This window comes from Ahaetulla prasina, chromosome 1, assembly GCF_028640845.1.
Source record: "Ahaetulla prasina isolate Xishuangbanna chromosome 1, ASM2864084v1, whole genome shotgun sequence".
Classification (NCBI taxonomy): Eukaryota; Metazoa; Chordata; class Lepidosauria; order Squamata; family Colubridae; genus Ahaetulla; species Ahaetulla prasina.
In genome coordinates this window covers 37,086,291-37,112,245 of record NC_080539.1, presented here as the reverse complement: position 1 = coordinate 37,112,245, position 25,955 = coordinate 37,086,291, and the positions used below count along the sequence as shown (strand labels likewise).

Below are 25,955 nucleotides of genomic sequence, written 5' to 3'. Positions count from 1 at the left end.
GCCCACTGCCCAACCCCCAAAAGAGAGAAAAGAGATGTCATGAAAATGAATTCATGACCAAGGCTATTCCTATGCATTTTAACAGGATCTTTTTTCAAGATACCTGCATTACTGTCCAACTTTAATGCTAAACACTAGACTCATAGCCATGCCTGGACTATAATTGAATCAATAATCTAGGACAGCATTGCAAGTAATTGGGTCAGTCAACTGACTCCTTGTTAAACAACAGCAGTTATTTTTTTCAAAAATGGTCTTTATTGCTAAAAACAGCACTTAGCAATAGCACTTAGACTTATATACCACTTCACAGTGCTTTTACAAGATATTGTGGTTATTTCTGTGACTACAGCTATCACTTTGTGCATGGGATATGCTCACAATGCAAGCAATTTTGTGTGCCTTGCCATGTGTTTGCAGCTCATGAACTAGATTTCTGTGCCAATGGCACATGTTTATATATCATTAGTGGCCTGTTCACTTATTAAGAACCCTGTTCTTGACAATTCAAAACTGATTAAAAATAAGAGTTCATCCATTTTTCATGAGGACTGTTTTTGAAACCAGTCAATTTCAAAAACAGGCATTTGAAAAATGGAAAAGGCTTTTGAAAACCAGAAAGAATATCCACCATTATGGAGACAAAAAACCCAATAACTATAACAAAAAGTTAAAATTGTCTGCCAGCCTTAGACAACAAGGGTTACTAAAATACAACTAATATGGTCATTAAAAAAAACAAACCCATGCACTGTCATAATGTTATGAAAGGTAAATGGAAGCTCTAATGACATTCACTATCAATAACCTATTTTTTCCATGTGTACAATCAACCACTTCATGCTGCATTTCAGTTCAGAAGATGAACTATGGTAAACCATTTGTTCTTTGTACACTTAGCAAAATGTAGAGTACCAAACCATCTCAAGGGATTGTCTTTATGCCACCTGTTTTTTTTTCCTGCCCCCCCCCCCATTAGATTTCTTGTTTCCTTGCTCTAGACAGAAGAAGGATTTCTTTATTTTTCCCTTTTTGTAGATGACTGGCTCAGATAATCAAAGTCAAAAAAACCAGAGGCAGTAATACCACTGAGCCATCAGAACAGGCTTGGTTGTAAATTTAAACACCACTTTTATTCATTAATCTCCAACCGCTAAAGACAAACTAAAAGCAAAATTAACATGATTGCAATGGAAGCACTCTTGTACCCTGGGGCTATTTTGGGGCCTGCTGAGAGAGAGAGAGCTGATCAAAGAAAGAGGCCACATCAAGGCTGGTGCAATAAGCGTGGCTCCACTGTGTTAATGGTTAGCTTCTTCTTTCTAAACTGTTTTGAGAGCTTGCCAGCACCACAATTAATCTGGGCTTCAATTTGGAGGGAAACGGCGCAATGGCCTGTCCAGTTTAATGACAGTATTTCACTCTGGAGATTTAATGCAAGCAATCAAAGCCACAGTGTAATTGGTGGGCACCCTGGAGTTGTAATAATGGAGGGGGGCAGACAGTGGATGTTATTGCAGGAAGATATGCCTTCCTTTTACGTTCTAGGCATATGCAGATACCAAAAAAGAATAGCTGTACATTTTGGATCAGCTTCCCTGACCTAAGAGCTGAGGATTTGAGGAGTTGGGGGTCTATAACAACTACAGATATTTTGGTATCAGGAGTTCATTTATGCCCCAATACTAGCATTTGGAATAAGGAACTGGCATATGCCGTTGACAGGCAAAGACAGCTCTAGGTTATATGTGGTCACCACAAATCCCTGAATTATAACTATACTTCCTATCAAGAGGGATCAAGAAAGTCAAGATGGCAGCCATACCCGCACAATCAAAGCCCTGCTCCTATTTTATGTGTGTTATGCATTTGTAGTGCATGGGGGGGGGGCGTTAAAGGGAGAGAACCCATTTCAAGGTAGTGTGGGGCTTTGACCTTATCGTCATGACTTCCATTTTGTTAGCCTTGAGAGGTAGTACAGACAAGAAACACACCTAGGAATATAAAGACCTTTATAATGAGCTACAGTACCATAATAGAATCTTTCAAGTTTGAAAGCACATCTCCCTCCTCACCTTAAGAGTCAAAGAAACTAGAGGGAGTCTCTTCCAGACATTTGCCAAGCCTCCTCCATTCTGTCGGGTTCAACTGCCACTTCCCTGACCATCGTCTAATGTATGACTTTTCCATCTGTCTCCCGAGGTCATTCCCACATACCATTTTTTATATTACATACATCGTACATACATACATCCCCATTCTTTTATCTGTGTGTACCAGAGTTTCCTACAAAGAACACATCAAATGTATGGATCCATGCCCTCAAAATACTTCTGCACATATTGCTAGGATGGGATGTTGAAGACATGAATGTATTATTATCTTATAATACTTTGCTCGGTTAAAAATGATGACATGGTTGTTTGTACCAAGAACATGAATAAAATTGTGAAGTTATTCCAAACTGTTAATTTTTTTTAAAAAGGGAGAGAACCCATTTCAAATACTCAGGGAAGCTAACTGTAAAAGATGAAGGCTCCCTTAAACTGATTTTGCCTGAGATACAAAAGTCAAAATACAGCATTTAAAGCAGAGTATTGCTTGGATGATAATCTATTTGTTTACGCTGAAAAGATCAATTAAACTCCCACCACCTTTTCAGTCTGTTGGCATGAAGCAAGATAGCAAAAATTTAGCTGAGACAAATGAAAAGAAAGTAAAACAAAAGATAACCTTTGCAATATACAACAGAGCAGTTATGGATTATATCGAAAGGTCACAAGATAGACATAGAAAAACATCTTAAATAAAGGATTTATATGCTGAATGCAGAATGTTGTATTGAGGAATCCATGCAACAGATCAGTTCCTGTAATAGCAGACATTGTGCCTGCATAGAAAGGATCAGGGTGTCTGTAAGATATGATCAAGAAAGTCAAGATGGAAGCCACTATAATTCAATCAAAGCTCCAACTGGGTCACTTAAACATTTGCATCTGTGATATTGACTTTTTTTGATCACTCTGAGATACTCTTGTTAAGACCCTTTCAAATGCCAACAAACTACTAATCTGACATTGGCACCTCACCCCTTGTGTCCACCCATGATACTCCAGTGCTCCAGGTTATTTTGGAAAATCAAGCTGACAACTTTGCAAGTTGACTGGCTCTGCTTCTGCTCATTCCTCTGGGTGGGTAAAGGGGCTCCTGCTTGATAGGAACTCCAGCCTTGTTCTGCCACTTGCATTTCCCACCTCCAAGGCAAAATGCAGTGGTTCCTGCATGTCTTACCCTAACATTCTCAGCTGACTGGAGTGCAGGTTAACTGCTTCCACAGCAGTAGTTGGCTTCACTGGCTCCACTTCCTCCCCCTTGCAGCAGTTTCCCTTGCTGCAAACACAACCTGCTAAACAACCAGGATGAATTGGGAAAGCTCCTGCAACAGCCAGTGCTGTCTCAACCACCAGTGGTGGAATTCAAATTTTTTTACTACAGGTTCTGTGAGCGTGGCTTGGTGAGCATGGTGTGGTTTGGTGGGTGTGGCTTGGTGGGCGTAGCAGAAGGATACTGCAAAATGCCCATTCCCTCCCCACTCCTGGGGGAAGGATATTGCAAAATCTCCATTCCCTCCCTACTCTGGGGCCAGCCAGAGGTGGTATTTGCCCATTCTCCGAACTACTCAAACTTTCTGCTACTGGTTCTCCAGAACCTGCTGAATTTCACCCCTGCCAACCACCCTTCCAAGTTTCCAATATGGTTGTGGGCATCCTTCATATGAACTCTGGGCAGGGACAGTAAATATGACTTCACAACATTGCGTTTGCTAGAAGTAATTTTATTCTCAAGTACACTGGGCAAGCTGTTGGCAGGTGTCCCAGGTGAACACATCTGGCTCCTCCACACCATTGCCTTGCCTCCCATTATTCACCACCACATGGATTATGTGGGATCTTCTTATGAGCCCCCACAAACCACAGGTAACCAGAGGGGGACATATCTCTGGCAGTCTTCCACAAATCACCATCCCAAAACATGCCTCAATACCAAAATGGCCAGCTTGGAATTGGCAAAAAAAAAACCAATAAACGTATTTATTTGCCACATTGATAAGCTGCTCCAGTTGATTAGGACCCTGGGAGGCAAACAACACAATTGATATGCACAGTGAAAACCATAATATAAGGTCCAAACAACTGACAGTGAAATAGGGAAGAAGCCAAATGCTAGCTGGTTTTAAGTTAAGCACTTTGAACTTGCTTAAATACAAGGAGACTAGGGAGGTTCTAAGGAACAGAGGCCAACCTAAGAAGCCCTATCACCAGGCCCCCCACCCCATAAGCCTGGCAGAGTGTGGGGATCAACCTTTAGGTATTCATACTGGCCAGACAGATTCTATCTTGGTAGGGAATTGCCTGATATAATAACTGGATGAAGCCACTTTAAGATGATAGCTCATACTCTGAATTGGGTCCAGAAGCCAACCACAGCCCACGCAGGAAGTGTAGAATGGATGAAATTCGGCTCTGACAAGAGTTGTCCTGTGAGGAGCATTGCTGCTGCCATTTGAACTGGCTGTACCTTCTCAGCCACCCTCAGGGCATGAGTTGCCATCAAAATGATGCTACAGAGCACTGCACACAAGAGCAACTAGACACAAGAACAGTTTCTTCCCAAACGCCATCACTCTGCTAAACAAATAATTCCCTCAACACTGTCAAACTATTATTAAATCTGCACTACTATTAATCTTCTCATCATTTCCATCACCCATCTCCTTCTACTTATGACTGTAACTTTGTTGCTTGTATCCTTACGATTTATATTGATATTGATTGGTTCCTGATTGCTTATTTGTACCCTATGACTATCATTAAGTGTTGTACCTTAGAATTCTTGATGATCTTTTCTTTTATGTACACTGAGAGCATGTGCACCAAGACAAATTCCTTGTCCAATCACACTTGGCCAATAAAAAATTCTATTCTATTCTATCACTGGAGCACCCTGGTCAAGGTAGAATCACAACAGACAGTGCAGCTGAAGCTGAGCAACACTGCCCCCGCCCCAAAGCCATGGCTTTTCTTATAGAGGAATTTCTCATCAATTGAGAAGGAGCCATGAGCTCTTTGCTGACGATGTCAAACTATTTAACACCACCAACAATACTTCTACCCTTCAAAAAGACCTTGACTTTGTATCCGATTGGTCTAAAACTTGGCAACTCCAAATCTCAACCAGCAAATGTTCAGTCTTACATATTGGAAAAAAGAACCCAAACTACTAAGTACAAGCTTGATGGACATTACCTTACAGATGACCCCCACCCTGTTAAAGACCTTGGAGTTTTCATATCAAATGACCTAAGTGTCAAAGCCCACTGCAAATACATAGCAAAAAAGGCTCTAAGAGTTGTAAACCTAATTTTACGCAGCTTCTTTTCCAAAAACTCTACACTACTAACCAGAGCATACAAAACAATAGATTCAAACTTAATGTTAACCGCTTCAATCTTGATTGCAGAAAATATGACTTCTGTAACAGAGTTGTTAACGCTTGGAACTCACTACCTGACTCTGTGGTCTCTTCTCAAACTCCCAAAATCTTCAACCAAAAACTGTCCATTATTGACCTCACCCCATTCCTAAAAGGACTCTTACGTAAGGGGCGTGCATAAGTGCCTATAGTTCCTGTCCAATTGTTCCCTTTCATTATATCAAATTAATACTTTTGCTTATATATTTATACATATTTTAGCCTATATTTTATATTTTATACATATTTTAGCCTATATATATGTTTATATGATGTGTTGTTGTTTTTATGTCAATGTTTGCGTATACTGTTGTGACCAAAAAAAAAACAACACCTTGTGGGAGGAATGCTATCCGAACAAGGACAACCCATATTCAAACTTGGCAGTGCTTAGCCAGAGCTTATTTCACCCCAGCCAGATCATGAGCACTTCCAGTCATCAATTCAGGACTTCCAATGCTCCAGCTCGGGCAATAGGTTGGCAAACATGGATACCAAGCAGTTTACACCTTCCTCTTCTTCCTCGAAGTTTCGGCAAGTTGTGTTGGGCCCAACTCTCCACCAGCATAGGAGTTGTAATCCCAGACCACTGGAGGGCAGTAGAACGGGGAAAAAAGACTGGTTTGTCTAAACGACGAAATTCGGGTTGAGGGACGATGGTTGTTAGTTTTCCGAAGCATTATCTCCCAAAACCTTCGCCATAGATTATATGGAATCTGCAGCCGCTCCGCAAGAAGTGGAAAAGGGCCGAGAGACAACGGAAGTCCGCAAGTGGACCGCTTTTATACCAGACCTCTCCAGCAGAGGGCGCTATTGCTACTGTATTGTGGTGAGTGCTTCTCCCTCCCTATATAGGAGACCGAGGGAGGAGGCTGTTGTTGAACGCAGGTGTTGTGCGCGCTTTGGAGGCGGTCAATGCGTGCAGAGCTCATGCTGGCGGTGGGCATGAAGGAGACGTGCGGGTAAGGGGGGGGCGGAGGCTTGCCACGTCACGTCACGAAAGGGCAGCCTGGGAGTGGGGCGCCGGGCTCTTCTTTGCTTGAGGAAAGCGGGGTGGACGCGTGTGACCCGCTGCGGTCGCTGCTGCTGACGCTTTCTGCCCCTTCCCACGCTCAGCTCAGAATTTCCATTGGCTTTATGGAAACCGCTAACTCGCTAGAGCACTTTGGATAAAATGCGACCGCTAGAAGCAAAACCGTAAAAACTCGAGGCATGTTTTTTTGGGGAATAAGCAAGTCAAAGGGCGTGCTCCAAAGGTATCGCGTGGCGGCCCCGTCATCCCCAATGCGTGTCGAAATTTGGGAAGGTGGGTGTACTTCGAATGGCTTTCGTATCAATTTGGCCAGGACTCGTACACGCGCGCAAAAAAAAAACGCACCGGAGAGGGTGGGAGGGAGAAAAAGTAGCTTGCATTTCGTTTTCTTTTGAGATCCCTGCGGTTTATCCTCTCCTCCCCAGTACTTTGTGTGTGAAAGCAAGCATCCACACTTGCATCTTCAAGCTAATTCTTATGTCTCTGGCGCAGTAGACATTAAGTCCATTAAAATTATGGTGAAGTATATTAAGTCATGATACTGAAAACTAGGGCTTTTATTTTACTGGAGGGAAGTAGGTGGCCCAAGTTCTGTCTGAAATGCTGTTGTTGTTTTTTAAGAACGATATCTAGGAAGTCTCAAGAGTATATCTATCCTTTCCTGCTGCACCTTACAGTTAGCTTGTATCACTGCCTTTCCCTGCTGTTGATGAGCACACTTGTTCTGCACCTGCAGAGAATGAGGTAGTAGGCCCTAAAGCAGGGATCTGCAACATTGGCAACTTTAAGACTCGTGGACTTCAACTCCCAGAGTTCATCAGCCAGCTTTGCTTTGCTGGCTGAGGAATTCTGGGAGATGAAGTCCACGAGTCTTAAAGTTGCCAATGTTGCAGACCCCTGCCCTAAAGTGCTAGATTGAATCATTTCTGCCAAGTTATGTAATTTTTCAGAGGCCCTTAATATAATGCAGATGAATGCATTCTCCCCCTTCTAGTTTATTCTACGTTTAATTTGAGGTAAGGACCCTAGATAGAGACTATGGCCCTGTTTGCTATGGAACGTTATGATCCATCCTATTATCCATTCATTATTGTCCTCTGAGGCCGTTTGCTTGCTTCTCTGGTAGCAAGGTAACCCTGGTCAAGCATTATTAGATTTCCTGAAGGACAGTGTTAAGAATAGAATAGAATAGAATAGAATAGAATAGAATAGAATAGAATAGAATAGAATAGAATAGAATAGAATAGAATAGAATAGAATAGAATAGATTTTTTTATTGGCCAAGTGTGATTGGACACTCAAGGAATTTATCTTGGTGCCTATGCTCTCAGTGTACATAGAAGAAAAGATACGTTCATCAAGGTACAACATTTACAACACAAATGAAGGTGAAGAAGACAGCTGAGGAGATAGCTCCCTGTTCCGCTCTAGGACAAGTGTTTTACCTGCTAAATTAGCAACTAAAAAATAAGATGTCAGGAGGACCTAACACCACTGCATGGTCAAAATCTGTGAATGTGTTAACTGTTTTATCCTTTTGTAATGTGCTATAGATTTGGGAGCAGAACAATCATCTCTGATGAAACAAGAATTATGTTGGGCATAATCCACTCCTTTTGCCACCTTGCTGTTTACTGTGCAATCTCAGATGCTTAATTGAAAATGAGTCCTACTGGGTTCAGATTTCTCAGCCCTGTGGTTCCCTTGTAACCTATGATCTCTCCTGTAGACCCTTTTGACTCTCTGGTTTTACAATCAGTTTTCCACTCTAGTTGGTCTCCTCCTTTAGCCAGAATATACAAATTCTGTGACGAAAATTTAGAGACATTAATTATCAACGGCAAGCCATACTATTCACCTCATGAATTTTTCTCATTTCTTCAAATTGTTTTTTATGTCCCACCACAAGCCTGTGTAAACAAGGCATTACAAACTCTAGCTGACCAAATTATGGAGGCTGAAGCCAAATACCCCGATTCACTGGCCATTATTTTGGGAGATCTAAACAAGGCAAACTTAAGGAAAGAGCTACCAAAATACTTTCACCATGTCAATTGTCTCACTAGAGGCAAGAATACTTTAGACCATTGCTACACAACACTAAAAGATGCCTATCTGCTTTACCACGAGCAGCTGTGGGACACTCTGATCATTGCATGATTTACCTTGTACCTGCTTATGGGCAAAGACTTAAAACAACAAAATCAACAATTAAATCAGTGAAGATCTGGACTGAGGAGGCAAAATTAAAGCTACAGGCCTGCCTTGACTGCACTGATTGGAATGTTTTTGAAAGTATCTCTGCAGACTTAGATGAACTCACAGAGACTGTAATATCATATGTCAACTTCTGTGAAGACCTTGTGTACTCACCAGGAACTTGTGAATATACAGTAACAACAAACCTTGGTTCACAGCTAAACTTAAGCAGCTACGCCATTCCAAAGAGGAAGCCTACAGAAAAGATGATAAAGATGATAAAATGCTGTACAATCAGGCCAGAAACAAGGGAGGTCAGAGCAGCAAAAAGAAGTTATTCTGAAAAGCTAAAGAATCAGTTCTCAACAAATGAACAGCAAACATGTGGAAAACTTAAAAATATCACCGGCTACCGCAAACCTCCTTCCCAGGCTGAAGGAAATCAACAACTGGCAGATGACCTGAACGTGTTTTACTGCAGGTTTGAAAGGAAACTACAGCCACCTATCTCCACAACCCCCATCTCAGACACACCAACAACAGCCAAGCCCCTTACAACTGACCCCATCCCATTGGGTTCACAACCCCTAGTGACTACAGAAAAGGAAGTGTAGGACCTATTTCACAGACAAAAGCCAGGAAAAGCTCCAGGCCCAGACAAGACAACTCCTTCTTGCTTAAAAGTCTGTGCTGATCAGTTGGCCCCCATCTTCACCCATATCTTCAATATATCACTAGAGACGTGCTGTGTTCCTTCTTGCTTCAAACACTCTACTATCACTATCATCCCAGTGCAGAAGAAGCCCACCATCAAGGAACTGAATGACTACAGACCAGTTGCTCTAACATCTGTAGTCATGAAAACCTTTGAAAGGCTAGTGCTGTCCCACTTGAAAACCATCACAGAACCGCTGTTAGACCCCTTGCAATTTGCATACCCAGCAAATAGATCAACAAATGATGCTGTTAATATGGCTCTGTATTACATCCTACAACATCTTGAATCTCCAAAGACCTATGCAAGGGACCTCTTTGTAGACTTTAGCTCAGCATTCAACACCATCATTCCAGACACTCTTCTAACTAAGCTAAACCAGCTAAAGGTACCTGAACAGACTTGTAAGTGAATCAGAAGCTTCCTAACAAACAGGAAGCAGCAGGTGAAGCTAAGCAGAATCACATCAGATATCAATTAGTACAGGGGGGGCCCAAGTGCTCTCCCCTCTCTGTATATGATGAATAGAATAGAATAGAATAGAATAGAATAGAATAGAATAGAATTCTATTCTATTCTATTCTATTCTATTCTATTCTATTCTATTCTATTCTATTCTATTCATTAGTTAATCCTAGACTGTCTGGTTTTAAGCTCTCCTGGCATACAATATAGATGCCTTTACCCCCATGTAGTATCTCTTAATTTTGTTTAAAATATATTTAACAATTGGATAGTTGATAGTGATCAGGTAGACAGTATCAAGGGAGGAAAGATCATACAATCTTGCTTTTTTCTTATTTCTCCCAGTCATTAACATTTTTGTTGCATTCTGTCTTAAATCCCCCAGACCTCAGTGGTCTTATCAGAGAATGTGTCTACATATTGGACAGTGTTACTTAATCTGAGCACCCTCCAGATGTAAGGAATCCAGCTAATAGAATTTCTCAGGAGTTCTGGCCATTGCTGAGAATTCTATGGGATTGATCATCTGGAGGATTATTCATAAACAAAGGGAAGACATTGACACTGGAAGGGAGAGACTTCTTTTCCAAAATTATATGTAAGGAGAGAGGAGTTTCTGAGTCAATAATTACTTTGCCTTCCATAATAATCCAGATAGGTCATAGGCCATTTTTGGTCATTTTTTTGGAAAGGAAAGATGGAACTTCTTTTGAAAGCACCTTCTGGTATATCTTGTTGCTGCCTAAATCTTTGTTGTGTTCAGTTTCACTGCTGGAGAAGAGATTACTTGGTTGTCAAGCATTTGCTTTCTACCTAGAAGAGACTAGGTCTGTTCCCTATTATTAGTCAAAAGGGATTAGAGATTAGATAATGGGACAGATTTGTGTGCCTGAAAGCTATTGCCACAATCAATAGTATTGAGTTAGATAAACAATTCGTCTTCCCTATATGGAAGCAACAAAAATTTCAGAGTGCTGTTTGACAGAAACAACAGTCAAATAATTGGAAGAAGGAAATTGTGCTGTTGAAATTAAAGTAGCTAAAAAGAAAACAAGGAATTCCTGATGGTTTGAAGGGATTGTGAGTTCTGTTCTGGAAAACTCTTGGTTTGGAAAATGAATTGAACGTATCTGTTTCACTTTGGTTGATACACTGCAGGATTGTAGTAAGGAAGAAAAAGGTTCAATGAGTGTGAAATCTGCTCATTGCTGCTGCTTAATATTAATTTATTTTTTTCTGTTTAATTTTAATTTTAAAAGCCAATGTCTCAAATACTATTAAGAACTCCACCCCCCAAGAACCCTTAGAAAATTCTGCTTACCATATTTCATCATAATTAGCTACATATGACTATGTGAAAATTATATTTTTGCCTTGTACAGTGCAATAGAAAGAAGTTGGTTATGGGAGTGAGGGTCTGCTTCAGACATCCCTATACTTGCAGTGACCCGTTTCATACAGTAATGTGCCAAATTGTGGGAGGGACATCTATCTTCTTAGCACTTCAGTCATCCTTAGATGTCGTATTTTCTATATATAATTGCATTAAATTATTTGACTCTGAGTCAAACATATCAAAATATTTTAAAAGCTAATTGAAATATATTAGTTTAATTTATATTGATAATACAATGAAAAAATGAATACTTGGGTGGGATCCTTGTTAGCGAAAACGATGCAAACTTTGCAAATCGTTTTATATTTGTAAAAGGCATGCAAAAGTGAACTTACAAATGTACTGCAATAATCAAGCCAAGATAGACTGATTGGATCTTTAAATGTGTATCCACGCACTGAAGTCTGTAATATTTGGAAAACTGTTAAGAAGAGATACATTTCTAAAATTTCAGCTAACAGCAAAGTGATGCTGCTTTCCCTATAAAAACCTTTTTCGCCTTAAGATGCAAGCTATCTTGAAAACTGAATTGATATTACTAGAAGCCTTATTTTTTAATATTATGGAAACGTGCCTTTGCTTGAACTGTAGAATTTCGCTTCAGATATGAGGCTATTTCCTATAATAGCTTCTTTTTCTGCAAATTCTGGACTTTAAATCAGATAAATTACTTAATATGCAATGGGGATGTGAAGAAAGGAGTTGGTTGTGGTGGAGAAAAATAAACTCCTTAGTCTTGATTTATGTAAATTTTCTTTGCAGAACTTATTTGGAGAACCAGCTGGAAAGGAACTACGGAATTACTACTCCCATTAGTTTGGCAGCACCAAGGGAAATAGATTATATCTATTCACAGAAACTGATTGAAGCCCTGAAGCCTTTTGGTGTATTTGAGGAGGAAGAAGAGCTGGACTGCAGGTAAAAGGGAGTACATGTAGTATTGCTGATCTTAAATGAACATTTTCTAATTACCAAAGTCATAATAGTGAAGTTTCTCTTGGTGGAAGTACAATAGGATAAACCCCTTAGCACCAATTTTTAGCACCAATTTTTAAATGTTTTATTTATATTCCTGGCTGCAGGTTAGCTGTTCTTGACAAACTAAATAACTTGGTTAAAGACTGGATTGCAGAAGTTACTGAAAATAAGGTAAGAGGCCTGTCAAAGCTTGACTCCTCCAGACTATTTACCTTGTTTTAAGCTACTGTAGAATTTTGTTGGGCGTAATAGAGATTTAGCTGTTTTTTGAGAGATGTTTGCTGTCAAGCTACAGGTACCCTGCCATATATCAGAAGACTAACTGTTCCCTCCATGGAGCTCTTCATCTCCCACTTTCCCTTCCTTCCTGCCAGCCCTATTTTGAAGGCAATTGGGATAATCTTCGAAGCCACAAGACTTTGCAGCAAATGATACTTGATTGCTTTGGAAAGCTCATGACTTATCATTGTTGTTAAATCATTGATAGAGTCAAACTCTAACAAAAGCTCTCTTTGCAAAATTTCCTTTCCAAGGTGGAGGCGGGCAAAGGCTGAAGACAAGATGTCACCTTACATGAATTTTTTGCTTAGCTTTGAGTGTTTGCTCAAAGATTGGTGGCACACAGAATGCATGAAATCATAAATTATGGCTTGAAGATTTCAGTGGCTGAAATTACAAAACATGATAAAACTGGGCAACCGCAGTACATTATAGCTCAGCATAATGCCAGAACATGACAATCTGTTGTATAATTTCCATAAATGCACTCAGAGTGGTTCGTAGCAGCTGATAAAATGGCTTACAGTTGAGTAGATATGCTATAAGTGGGGGAAAAGAAGAAAAAAGAGTAAGAAAATTTTAAAAACTAGTTGCATAAGAAACTTCTGGGAAGAGCAAATAGTTTTAGCTAAGACCATTGCCATTTTACCAATTATCTCACCATGGCAAAACATGTTCAGAATAATGACCATAACTGAAATACTTATGGAATGGGAAGATTGATGAGAATATTAATTGTTAAAAAATTGAAGATTTTTTATTGTGTTTCCACTATCTATGTGTGCACATGTTAAATATAATTGTATACATTCAAAGTAAAACTATTTCCTACCTTACTGTAGAACTTGCCTTCTTCAATCTCATCCAGAGCTGGTGGCAAAATATTCACATTTGGTTCCTATCGGCTTGGAGTCCACACCAAAGGTAAGATCTTCCAGATACATTGGACTACAATTATTTACGTAATTTGCAGCTGGCATGGATAGACTATCAGATTGTGAAAGGCTGTTATAAACAGTCTTGAACTGTGAACATGTTCATTTCATCAACTAATTGCCATGGCTCTTTTTCGGTAGGTGCTGATATAGACGCGCTCTGTGTTGCCCCTAGACACATAGAAAGATCAGACTTCTTCCAGTCATTTTTTGAAAAGTTAAAGCTTCAAGATGGCATCAGAAATCTGAGAGTAAGTCACTTTGTCTTTAACCATCTCAGGTGTGCATGTCATTCACTTGATGGGTGGGCAGCACTGTGTGAAAGCTATTTATTGACAAGCCTTGAGAGGTTCAGAAAGGTTGTATTGAAGGGATACAAAAAGTGCAAACATGTTTTATTTTGTATCAGTTGGAGTTTAGATTCATTCAGGTTTATGCTCCTAATTAATGTTTCTTGACTTCGTCCCCGGAGAGTTTGAAGTGATACATCTTAAAGTTGTACATTTAAAAAACACCGCTCTAAATGTTTCCCCATCTTCTTAGGACAAGCCATTTATGACATAGAATAAGCTGATCTGGGAGCTGTTCTTGGTCTTAGAGGGCCACGTAAGAAGTACTCAGTTCTGTCCCCCCTCGCCTCCGTCTGAGCGATGGCTTAATTAGCCGGCACTATCAGCTCTGGCAGCAAAATAGCAAGCGTATGCCAAGTGTCTCTGTTATCTCCCTCGACGCCGATGAGTCACCCAGGAACAAACAATACTTCAGCTCTTAGTTAAGCAGTTCATTTGCCTGCTACGAAGGGGCACAGCAGCTTTTGCTGCCTTTATATCCTGTGGGGTGTGGCTCCATGACTCAGCATTTCCTAGGCCTGCTCCCCCCTGCTTCTGTTGTTCCCGCCTCCTGCCTATGAAACCTAGGGTCCAGCCAGGCCTGATTGCCATCAGCTGGGTCTGGAGGCGTGGCCTGGGGGGGAAGAGTCGGGACGGAGGTCTTGTTATCTCTTCCACCTGGCCTGCCTCTGGCTCCTGGAGCTGAGCCAGGGAAGCCGGTGTTCCTGAGGTAAGTCTTGACGGCCCTTCCCCCTCACTTTCCAAGTCACTTTCTGGCAGGAGGCCCAGCTCGGGGGGTGCAGACACAGCATACTCTCCCAAAAATGAAGGCAGCAAAGGCAGACAATTAATTTAAAATAAGTCATCAGCATACTTATTTCCTATTTATTCCTTTTCTTTCTTTGCATCAATAATTGCAAGTTTGAATTATGGCGTGAACCCAGGAGATTTGCCACAATATGAAAGCCTTATTTTTCATCCTGTCTTGCTTCCTTAGCTTTGGGAAGTTCCCAAGTACAGAAGCATTGATGTATGAATAAGAGAAAGCAAAAATATTGCTATAGCTAAGTAATTTTATAGAAAGTCTGCCTGTATTTGCCAGTTAAGTTTTTCCGAAGATGAATTTGTTAGGGTTTGGGGGTTTTTTTAGATTCAGGGATACTGGGCCATTCAAGAGTAGTTAATAATATGGGTAGTTAATTAATAAGAGGGACTAGGGGTGACATAACAGTTTTCCAATATCTAAGGGGCTATCACAAAGAAGGGGGACAACCTATTCTCCAAACTCAAGCTCAATCCCTCCAAGACGGAGTGGCTGTAGATGCCGGCACCCCGGTACAGTCAGCTGCAGCCGCGGCTGACTGTAGGAGGCGAGTTATTGGCCCCAATGGAAAGGGTGCGCAACTTGGGTATCCTCTTGGATGGGCGGCTGTCGTTTGACGATCATTTGGCGGCTGTCTCCAAGAGGGCCTTTTACCAAGTACGCTTGGTCCGCCAGTTGCACCCCTTCCTTGACCGGGATGCCTTATGCACAGTCACTCATGCTCTTGTCACTTCCCGTTTGGATTATTGCAATGCTTTATACATGGGGCTGCCCTTGAAGTGCACCCGGAGGCTGCAGCTAGTCCAGAATGCAGCTGCGTGGGTAGTAACGGGAGCCACTCGTTGCTCCCATGTAACACCACTCCTGCGCAGTCTGCACTGGCTTCCTGTGGTCTTTCGGGTGCGCTTTAAGATTTTGGTTACCACCTTTAAAGCGCTCCATGGCTTAGGGCCTGGGTACTTACGGGACCGCCTGCTGTTACCTCATGCCTCCCACCGACCCGTACGCTCATACAGAGAGGGCCTTCTCAGGGTGCCGTCCACCAAACAATGTCGGCTGGCGGCCCCCAGGGGCAGGGCCTTCTCTGTTGGAGCTCCTACGCTCTGGAACGAACTTCCCCCTGGTTTACGTCAAGTGTCTGATCTTCGGACTTTTCGCCGTGAGCTGAAAACGCACCTATTTATTCAAGCGGGACTGGCTTAAAAGTTTTATTAAATTTTAACTGGGGTTATTTATATTTTAAGGTTTGTTAAAATGTTTTAAATTTTCGGCCACTCTATAATATATTTGTTTTAATCCTGTTTTAATGTGTATATTGTGTATTTTATATGGCTGTACACCGCCCTGAGTCCTTCGGGAGAAGGGCGGTATAAAAATCGAATAAATAATAATAATAAATAATAATAAAAAAACCCTGAAGGCAGGACAAGAAGCAATGGATAGAAACTAAGTGAGAGAAACAACCTAGAACTAAAGAGAAATTTTCTGACAGTTAGAACAATTAATCAGTGGAATGACTTGCCTCCAGAAGTTTGGATGCTCCAACATTGGAGGTTTTTAAGAAGAAATTGGACAACCATATGTCTGCAATGGTATCGGGTTTCCTGCTTGAGCAGGGGGTTGGACTAGAAGACCTCCAAGGTCTCTTCCTACTCTTATTTTGTTAACTGTTAGAAGGCACTTTCTTACATCTTGTCTAGGATATAGAATCTAGGATTATTACAATCTTTTATAATCTGAACGTTGATACGTGGGATGCTGGTGCAATTTAAATATTTGTATGTTTGTTAAATAAAAACAAACTTGCTGTTTTAAAAGTATATGTTAGATTCTGCTTTTTATTGAGGTATTCAAAAGTTATGTCTTTGGGAAGGCTGAGATTTCTGAGCCTTCTGTTTTTCTTTAGGAAAAGTTACATCCATGATTGTGTTGCATATCTGCATTCTGGGAGCAGTGAAATAATTCAAAACTATTTCAAGTAAATGTTTTTTAATCCTTCCTACAGGCAGTAGAAGATGCATATGTACCAGTAATCAAGTTTGAATTTGATGGTATTGAGGTAAATATAGTTTTTATCCTTTTATGTACTGTAGACAGCTTCTGCTGGAAATTTGAATTTGATGATACTGGTTGTCCTTTTCAAGTGGAGAACTTGTTTTTAAAGTGATCTTTGGATAAGTGGACATATAGCTGTATAGATTCTCTCCAAGTGTGAATGAAGAGATGTAAGCTTAGATTAGGAATGGTTTGGCACTTAGCTTGAGCACTGAGGTAACAGAATTTTGCCAGATTCCACTGGGACCAAATTTGGACTAGGTTTCCATTGGTCATCACAGTGACATGATTGCTAGCATAAAAAAAATTCAGCTAACATTTGTCTTTCCTGGTCAGTAATCAAAAAGAAAAGCATTGGAAAATTTATTTATTTATTTATTTATTTAATCAAATTTGTATACCGCCCTATCTCCCGAGGGACTCAGGGCGGTTCACAGGCAAATAAAAACATATAAATACAAATTAAGATCACAATTAAAAAACTTATTCTAAAGCCAAATTAATTAAAAATGATATAAATACTAAAACCAATTAAAATCAACCTAAATTTAAAATCTAGTCCAGTCCTGCGCAAATGAATAAATGTGTTTTAAGCTCACGACGGAAGGTTTGGAGGTCCGGAAGTTGACGAAGTCCTGGGGGGAGTTCGTTCCAGAGGGTGGGAGCCCCCACAGAGAAGGCCCTTCCCCTGGGTGTCGCCAGACGACACTGCCTAGCTGACGGCACCCTGAGGAGTCCCTCTCTGTGAGAGCGCACGGGTCGGTGAGAGGTATTCGGTAGCAGCAGGCGGTCCCGTAAGTAACCCGGCCCAATGCCATGGAGCGCTTTAAAGATGGTTACCAAAACCTTGAAGCGCACCCGGAAGGCCACAGGTAGCCAGTGCAGTCTGCGCAGGATAGGTGTCACACGGGAGCCACGGGGGGCTCCCTCTATCACCCGCGCAGCCGCATTCTGAACTAACTGCAGTCTCCGGATGCCCTTCAAGGGGAGCCCCATGTAGAGAGCATTGCAGTAATCCAGGCGAGACGTCACGAGGGCGTGAGTGACCGTGCATAGGGCATCCCGGTCTAGAAAGGGGCGCAACTGGCGCACCAGGCGAACCTGGTAAAAAGCTCTCCTGGAGACGGCCGTCAAATGATCTTCAAAAGACAGTCGTTCATCCAGGAGGACGCCCAAGTTGCGCACCCTCTCCATCGGGGCCAATGACTCGCCTCCAACGGTCAGCCGTGGACTCAGCTGACTGTACCGGGATGCCGGCATCCACAGCCACTCTGTCTTGGAGGGATTGAGCTTGAGCCTGTTTCTCCCCATCCAGACCCGTACGGCTTCCAGACACCAGGATAGCACTTCGATAGCTTCGTTGGGGTGGCCCGGTGTGGAAAAGTACAGCTTGGTGTCATCCGCGTACAGCTGGTACCTCACACCGAAGCCACTGATGATCTCACCCAGCGGCTTCATATAGATGTTGAACAGAAGGGGCGAGAGAATCAATAAACAATACTAATAATACGATAACAAAGTTGCAAGCAAATGAAAAATAGCTCTCCTTGGAAATAAGGCATTTCTGTGTCAACATAAAGAAGTAAAGTGATTTGCATTTATTAAAAGATACTTGGTACTCTGACATATATGTAAATTAAAGGAAGATATATACAAGATCATATGTTACGTCATATGTTAGCAGACTGAGAAGCAAACTATTAAACACTAGGTTATGCCTTACTAATGCAAATAGGAAATAGAGAAGAAATGTATTAATTTACACAGCCTTGGGCTCAACTGATAAATCTTGAGGGTATGGGGAATATAGAAGTAAGTCCTGCAAAAGTCTGACTGTACTAAGTGTAATGAGCATGTAGCAGTTTGCCACGGGGGCTGACATTATGCAGCCTTTTTCTTACAGTTCCAGAAGAGGTGCATATGAATTGCAAGAGTGATGCAGTACAATATTACACAGGCTATGTGTATGGAATTTTGTGAGATCTTTCTTCTACCTTCTGAGCCAGATACATAGATCAAACCTGCTACTTGGTAGCACATTGTTAAGAGTTACTGCTAAGATACCGTTTTCATTTCTTACGTTTTAGATTGATCTCGTCTTTGCAAGACTACCCCTGCCAAGCATTTCAGATAGCCTGGACCTTAGGGATGATGCACATTTGAGAAGCCTTGATATCAGATGCATTCGGAGTTTAAATGGTAATTTCAAAGCTTTCCTAGTCTGATATCTTCTTGCAGTTTTATAACTTGGCTTGAGGACTCAGGCTAAGAATAACTGTCTTGTCTTCTCAAAACCTGTGAAACAATGGCTGGACAGTGATGTTCAAATAATGTATGCTTTTGAGTGTTTCATGTGATAATGGATGGAATGGATCAATCCATTAATTTCCATCCATAAGCAATGGATGGAAACTAATCAAGGAGAGAAGCAACCTTAGAACTAAGGAGAAAATTCCTGAAAGTTAGAACAGTCAGTGGTACGACTTTACTCCAGAAGTGGTGAGTGCTACAACACTGGATGTTTTTAAGAAGAGATTGGACAGCCATATGTCTGAAATGGTATCAAGTTTCCTGCTTGAGCAGGAGGTTGGATTTAAAGGACCTCCAAGGTCCCTTCCAACTCTGTTATTCTGTATTAATGCTTAAAGCTTACTATATACATGGTTGCCCAAATCGTCGACTTCTGAAATTCAGTTTGCTTAAAACATGATGGAACTCTCATACACATGTGTAAATAGCATGTAACACTTTATTCAAAAAGAAATGTTCCAGTTCTTTCAAAAAATAGTTTTTCAACAAAAGTTCTTCCAATACTTGAGGCGTTGTCACAGAGAAGACTGGGTCAACCTATTATACCAAAGCACTTGAGAGCAGGACAAGAAGCAATGGGTGGAAAACATGAAAAAGAGTTCCAGCCTAGAATTAAGAAGAAATCTCCTGCAGTGAGAACACTTAATCAGTGGAATGGCTTGCCTCCAGAAAGTGCTCTTATCACTGGAGGTTTTCAAGAAGACATTGGACAACCATTGGTCCAGAATGATGTAGGATAATCTGCTCGAGCAGAAGGTTGAAGTAGAAGACCTCCAAGGTCCCTTCCAGCCCTGTTATTCTATATTCTAAAATCCTGTTGGATAAGTCAGGAGGATCATGGTATTATTAATGACATGATATGACCAGATTAACATAAAGGCAAATTCTACCAAGTTCTTCACCAATATTGGAAAAACATGAAGCTTCTACCACCACCTCACCACTATTAAAAAAATAGGTATTGGTTTTTAACATTGATGTCCAATCCTGCACTGGGTCCATTGCTCAGTGTACCCACACCCAGTGTACCCATTGAATACACTTAGGTGGAAATTGTAAAGAATCTTTATTCTGCTGAAGAATCGATCACAGGATCATCTTTCTCAAAGCCTGTGAAACCGCCACCCTACCCCAATGTCTTCTGGTGAGGTTTAACCAGCATTTACCATAAGTTATAGCATGCTCACATCACAGGGTCACGAGATATTTTTCCATGTTCCTTTAAAGTAAGTCCTGAATTTTTAACATTTCAGCATTGCACATAGGCATAATACAATACTCAACAAAGTTACATAGGTTAATTAATGGTACATGTTCCATATCATGACTTTTCCAGTAAACTTCCTTTTTTAACATCCATATTTAGCCATAATATTTTAAAATCTACCCTGTTTGCCTTTTTGCCTTATCCCTTAATACACGTGGGGTTACTATTTAGCAAACTAGGTATGTTTAGGCTTTTATTGAGCTTTTGTCAAACCTTTGTTGGAAATTTGGGGTTTTCTCTTCCAATATCATTCCTGTACTTAAACAATTTGGCCATTTGCTGATAGAAATATGTATAAGACCTTTAATAATAATAATAAGTTTTAAGTGTCAAAGAGTGTCTTGTATTTATTCAGGAATATAAGAAAATCTGGACAGTTTGTATCTATCTCCCCAATTGGAAAGAAAAAACAAAAATTTAAGCTACAGTATTAATATTGAGAGCCAGACTAGTATTGTGATTAAGGCATCAAGCTAGAAATCAGGACACTCTGAGTTCTAGTTCTGCTTTAGGCGCAAAGCCAGCTGGTTAATCTTGGGCCATCATCCTCACTCAGTTCTAGAAAGCAAACAATGGCCAAAAAAACCCTATATTGATGTTGCATGATTGTTATAGCAGCTAGATTTAAAGAACTAGCATTTAGAATAATCCTTGGATATGGAAAAATATGGTAAAATGCACTGGGTATGAGTAAATCATCTTTTTCAAAAACTGTCATTTTTATAACATTTAATATTACTGTTTCAGACCAGTTTTCACCATTTTTTTCAGGATGAGTTAAGCAAAACAAAGATCTCATGTATCAACATTTTTCCAACCTGGAATGTTTCAGATATGTTAAGTTACATTCCAGTTACTGAACATGGCTGGGAATTCTTGGTAGTGTGATGTTCTGAATCTGGATAGCAGGGAGCTGAAGAATGCTGCTGTAGACCATTGCTTGCCGTTATTGGTGCTTTGTCTGTTTAACTTGGAATTTTAATGTTTGTCGGCAGGTTGCAGAGTCACTGATGAAATACTTCATTTGGTACCAAACAAGGAGAACTTCAGGCTGACACTCAGAGCAATTAAACTGTGGGCTAAGCGTAAGTACTTAATACATCAAATTTTGCACTATCAGCTGCAGGGCTTAATAGTCCTTGAAATGACTCTTTAGGATAAGCCAAGTGAGTTTGTCATATATGAATGTTTTCTGCAAATCTTCATAATGGTTGTTGGACCATAAATTTAGTGGATCCTGAAACAAATTTTCATGGAATAGGAATAGAAATAGAATAGAGGAGTTATTTGTTTAGCAGAGCGATGGTGTTCGGGGGAAAACTGTTCTTGTGTCTAGTTGTTCTGGTGTGCAGTGCTCTGTAACATCGTTTTGAGGGTAGGAGTTGAAACAGTTTATGTCCAGGATGTGATGGGTCTGTTAATATTTTCACAGCCCTCTTTTTGACTTGTGCAGTATACAGATCCTCAATGGAAGGCAGGTTGGTAGCAGTTGTTTTTTCTGCAGTTCTAATTAACCTCTGAAGTCTGTGTCTGTCTTGTTGAGTTGCAGAACATGTGTCTAATGTTTGCAAAGCAGTGGCTGGGTATGTGTTTGCGATTCCTGTTGAGTGGTCAAAACCTACTTTAAGCCACATCAAGTTGTTAAGCATTGGTATTTGAGCTGGATGTCCACCTGATTGTAAAAGTGACAGAACAATTAATCAGTGGAACAACTTGCCTTCGGAAGTTATGTGTGTTCCATCACTGAAGGTTTTTAAGAAGAGACTGAACAACTATTTGTCTGAAATGGTGTAGGGTCTTCTGCTCAAGCAGGGGGTTGGACTAGAAGACCTCCAACCTCCCTTTCAACTCTGTCATTCTGTTACAAGGGTAGTCCTATGTTAGAACAAGAGCAGAAATATTGCAGTTGCCCTATTAACTACGTCACCTCAAAGCCTCTCCTGGGTCTGGCAAGTAGCACTGAGGTTCCTGTGAGAATCAAGAAACTAGCTTCTTCAGTAGTATAACCAAGAAAATATGATGAGCTGTTCCTCGTTGGAAATTAGATTTGCACTCACTTTGTTATAAAAATTTTGTACAAATTATATCCTGTACTCTGCTGTAATTCATATTGCTGAAAAAGTTCAGCAATATGAATTATTGAAGAAGTCACAGTGCCTTTCTCATTCTTATCGGTTATGAACTGCATTATTAGAAGGTACATATAACAGCAAAAATGACTAGTCTTAGCATTTTCTGACATTATCCTTAGCTACAGGAAAAAAAGTTATTTGCTTCTGGACACTGAATGGCATTAATATTTTCCAGTGAGAGTGAAGTAGTTTATTCTTTTTTAGAGAAACTTAAAACATGTCAGCTCAATCAAGGGATTGAAACACATGACCTTTTAAAATAATATCGGTGTTTCTTTGCACATGTTAGAAGAGGCTTCCTATGGTTTTTAAGCCAGAGGTCTTCAAACTTGGCAGCTTTAAGACTTGTGGACTTCAACTCCCAGAATTCTCCAGCCAGCATTGTTGGCTGGAGAATTCTGGGACTTGAAGTCCATTCTGGGACTTAAAGCCGCCAAGTTTGAAGACCTCTGGTTTAAGCACTCTCCCTCCTCCTCTGAACTCGCATCTGGAGAAGGGTCCAGGTGCAGATCCATGACAACCTCTCTCGCTCCAGAATCTATAAACTGGACTGTGCTATGTGTTGTTTGATTCATGTAATGAATGAGACTGTTTGAAATACTGAGTCACATCTGAGTGCCAAATATCTACTTTTAGGGCGTGGAATTTATTCCAATATGCTGGGATTCCTTGGTGGTGTTTCTTGGGCCATGCTAGTGGCAAGGACCTGTCAGCTGTACCCAAATGCTTTGGCATCAACCCTTGTTCACAGATTCTTCTTAATTTTTTCAAAGTGGTAAGATTTATGTACTTATTTAGTAAATGAATAGACAACCCATCCCACTATCCAAAGCAACTTTTGATAAATGTATTGGGCCTCTACTGTGTAAGCAATGCAGGTTATATTGCAGACTAACAAAATATTACACTAAGCTATTCTGAGGCCATATACAGTGTATGTGTTCGAAAAGAATGAAAGAAACTTAACTGTGCAGAATTACCACTTATCTCTCTTACTTGCAGGGAATGGCCCAATCCTGTCTTGCTGAAACAACCTGAAGAGAGCAATCTCAACTTGCCTGTCTGGGACCCCAGGGTTTGTAAAGCACACCACTTTGAGATGGCAACAAGTAACAATTCTTGATGGAGGGTTTTGCAGTATCCATTCCTCTTCTAAGAAATTATATGTTCTGTGAGGGTCTTTGAGTTGTGTGGGGCAACATGGGAGGAGAGGAAATGTTCACAGAGAATAACAGCTAATGTTTGGAACAAAGTCCACTTCTAAACTGAACATCCCTGTCTCATTTCAAGACAAAATACATGCAGGGCATTGTGATATTGTTGTGTAATATGCTTTGTAATCAATGTTGTGGTTATGCCGTGTCCTTGATTCATACTCTATTCTGAGCTATTTTTTAAAATTGCTTTAGACTTATTGTGCTGCTTTGCATTTATCTATTCTGAGTAGAGAAAGGATATTCCCTGAGAAGTGAAGGTGTTTCTTCTGTATTTTATATTGAATGCTAAACTTTAGTTTGCAGCTATAAAGCACTTTCTGGACATGCATAAAATAGATTGCCTGGATTATCTTTGGTATAATGACAATAGTTACTGTAAGAGAGATTGATATTATATTCCCCTGTGTCAAATTGAGGTTAAGACTTATATTTATATTTGGTTTTCCAAAGGCCAGCTGGTGAATTGGTGATTGGTGAGATTTTTGGTTCATATTTTGAAACTTAGTTCTTCATGGAATCACCCATTTATCTGTGACAGGTAAATCCAGCTGACCGGTATCATCTAATGCCCATTATCACTCCAGCCTATCCACAGCAGAACTCCACTTATAATGTGTCCACATCAACCCGAGCAATCATGGTGGAAGAATTCAAATACGGTAAGCCATCTCCATTGCCTCTATGTTTTGCATATCAGAGTAAGAACAGTTTATTATTTGCTGGATAATCTGTTTGAAGAGTTTTGTTTTCCTCTTATGAATGGATACAAAAAAGTGCCCTGGATCATTTTTGTTCATCTGCAATCTAGTAGGAATGCATTTTCATTGACCAATATTGTTATTTTTGCAAAGATGGGTGTCTAGTGATAAGTTTCATTTATTTTTCTATTTATTATAATACCACTTCAGTTGAAATGAATCTATGCAACTTGCAAAAGCAACTAATGATAAATAGCCATAGAAAAATAGATAAAACTATCCTATGAATGAAGCTATTTCTGTATTAGTATCTGGTTGTTGCAGACATTCCTTAAAAGGATAAGGGAAACTTTATTCCAACATCCTTTCCCCTGTTTCACCTCAGCAAAATTTAGGGAAGAAAGGCATTATTTGGGATAGAGGAGTAATTTCTCCTTGAATTTTTTTAGGGTTGGAGGGATTGATTAGTGGGGATAGGAAGATTGACTTCATTCTTTCTTCTCCCCCCCCCCCAGGTGTATCTTTACTGATGCAAGCAAATAGCATTCATGTCATTGTTGTTGATTTTCCTTGGTCCTATTCCTATCCTTATTCTATAGCATTTTAAGAGAAAACAATAGCCTTCTTAAAAATGACAGCAGAATTGCTCATTGGACAGAAGAGAATGGGGTGAGAAAAAATTCATAGAGAAGTCTCTCTTTTAGACATCTCTTATTTCAAGGATTGTAGAAATGTGGCAATGGGAGTCTTGATCTTGATGTGTGGATGGGCATTGGGCAGGAGTTAACTATTATTCCCCTTCTCTCTTTTCATATTCATCTCTTATTTCTGATAACATCCATTTATCACTAGTGAGTATCCAAGATAAGATACAAAGTGTTCCTGTGTAGTTTAGGGATAGGATGCCAATCCTAAAAATAGAAAAAGTTGAGATGAAAATGCGGCACTATTTATAATCTACCCCAGTGGGAAGAATATTAGAATGGGCACAACCAGAAAAAACAATGGGATACTGGAGGTTAAGGAAAGTTCTTGATGAGCTTTGTTATGATTTAAACTATTATTCTTAGTCTCAATGGCCTTTGTGGAACTGACACTTCTGAACTTATAACTGTTTATTGTAAAGCATTTACTATAGGTATGTTATATTTAAACAGGTCTCATAGTTACAGATGAAATCCTTCAAGGAAAGTCAGATTGGCCAAAGCTGCTTGAGCGACCCAACTTTTTTCAAAAGTATAAGTATGTAAGATCACCAAAGGTTTCAGAATTCACATTTCAGTATAAATATGCTGTATTATAGCATCCTAAACATCTTATAGGTAAAAGTATATACTAAAATAACAACAATGGAAATACAGCATATTTTTTAAAAACTAAGACTAATTTGAATGTGTTGGATCAAACAAATCTGGGTGCAGTGGTAATGTGCTTAGTGATAGCTGGGTAGGGTAGGGAATTCAACATTGTTAGGAAATATATTTGCAGTAGTGACTCCTTATTAATTTTATTTGTTATTTTTGTAATGTATTGGATTATCCTGTAGTCAGCCCATGATATGGTACAAATGTTACCAAAGTTGGAGAACATAA

The 25,955-nt window shown here is 40.2% G+C and overlaps 1 protein-coding gene across 4 annotated transcripts in view; it reads left to right on the top strand.

The window, feature by feature from the left end:
• Positions 1–6,402: 6,402 nt before the first annotated feature.
• PAPOLG (poly(A) polymerase gamma) overlaps positions 6,403–25,955 on the top strand; it is a 39,532-nt gene continuing 19,979 nt past the window's right edge. For 2 of the 4 annotated variants that reach the window (XR_009152892.1, XM_058164871.1), the window contains exons 1-12: positions 6,403–6,494; positions 12,103–12,258; positions 12,423–12,489; positions 13,440–13,521; positions 13,674–13,783; positions 16,690–16,743; positions 18,827–18,938; positions 21,312–21,401; positions 23,085–23,223; positions 23,451–23,523; positions 24,204–24,324; positions 25,521–25,605. Coding sequence is in view for 3 of the 4 variants with exons in the window: in XM_058164871.1 (XP_058020854.1) it covers positions 6,448–6,494; positions 12,103–12,258; positions 12,423–12,489; positions 13,440–13,521; positions 13,674–13,783; positions 16,690–16,743; positions 18,827–18,938; positions 21,312–21,401; positions 23,085–23,223; positions 23,451–23,523; positions 24,204–24,324; positions 25,521–25,605 (1,136 nt within the window). In the remaining variant the exon portion in view is untranslated. Of the gene's footprint in view, positions 6,495–12,102; positions 12,259–12,422; positions 12,490–13,439; positions 13,522–13,673; positions 13,784–16,689; positions 16,744–18,826; positions 18,939–21,311; positions 21,402–23,084; positions 23,228–23,450; positions 23,524–24,203; positions 24,325–25,520; positions 25,606–25,955 lie in introns of those variants that run through there. The other 2 variants (XM_058164872.1, XM_058164873.1) reach the window with 2 other exon arrangements.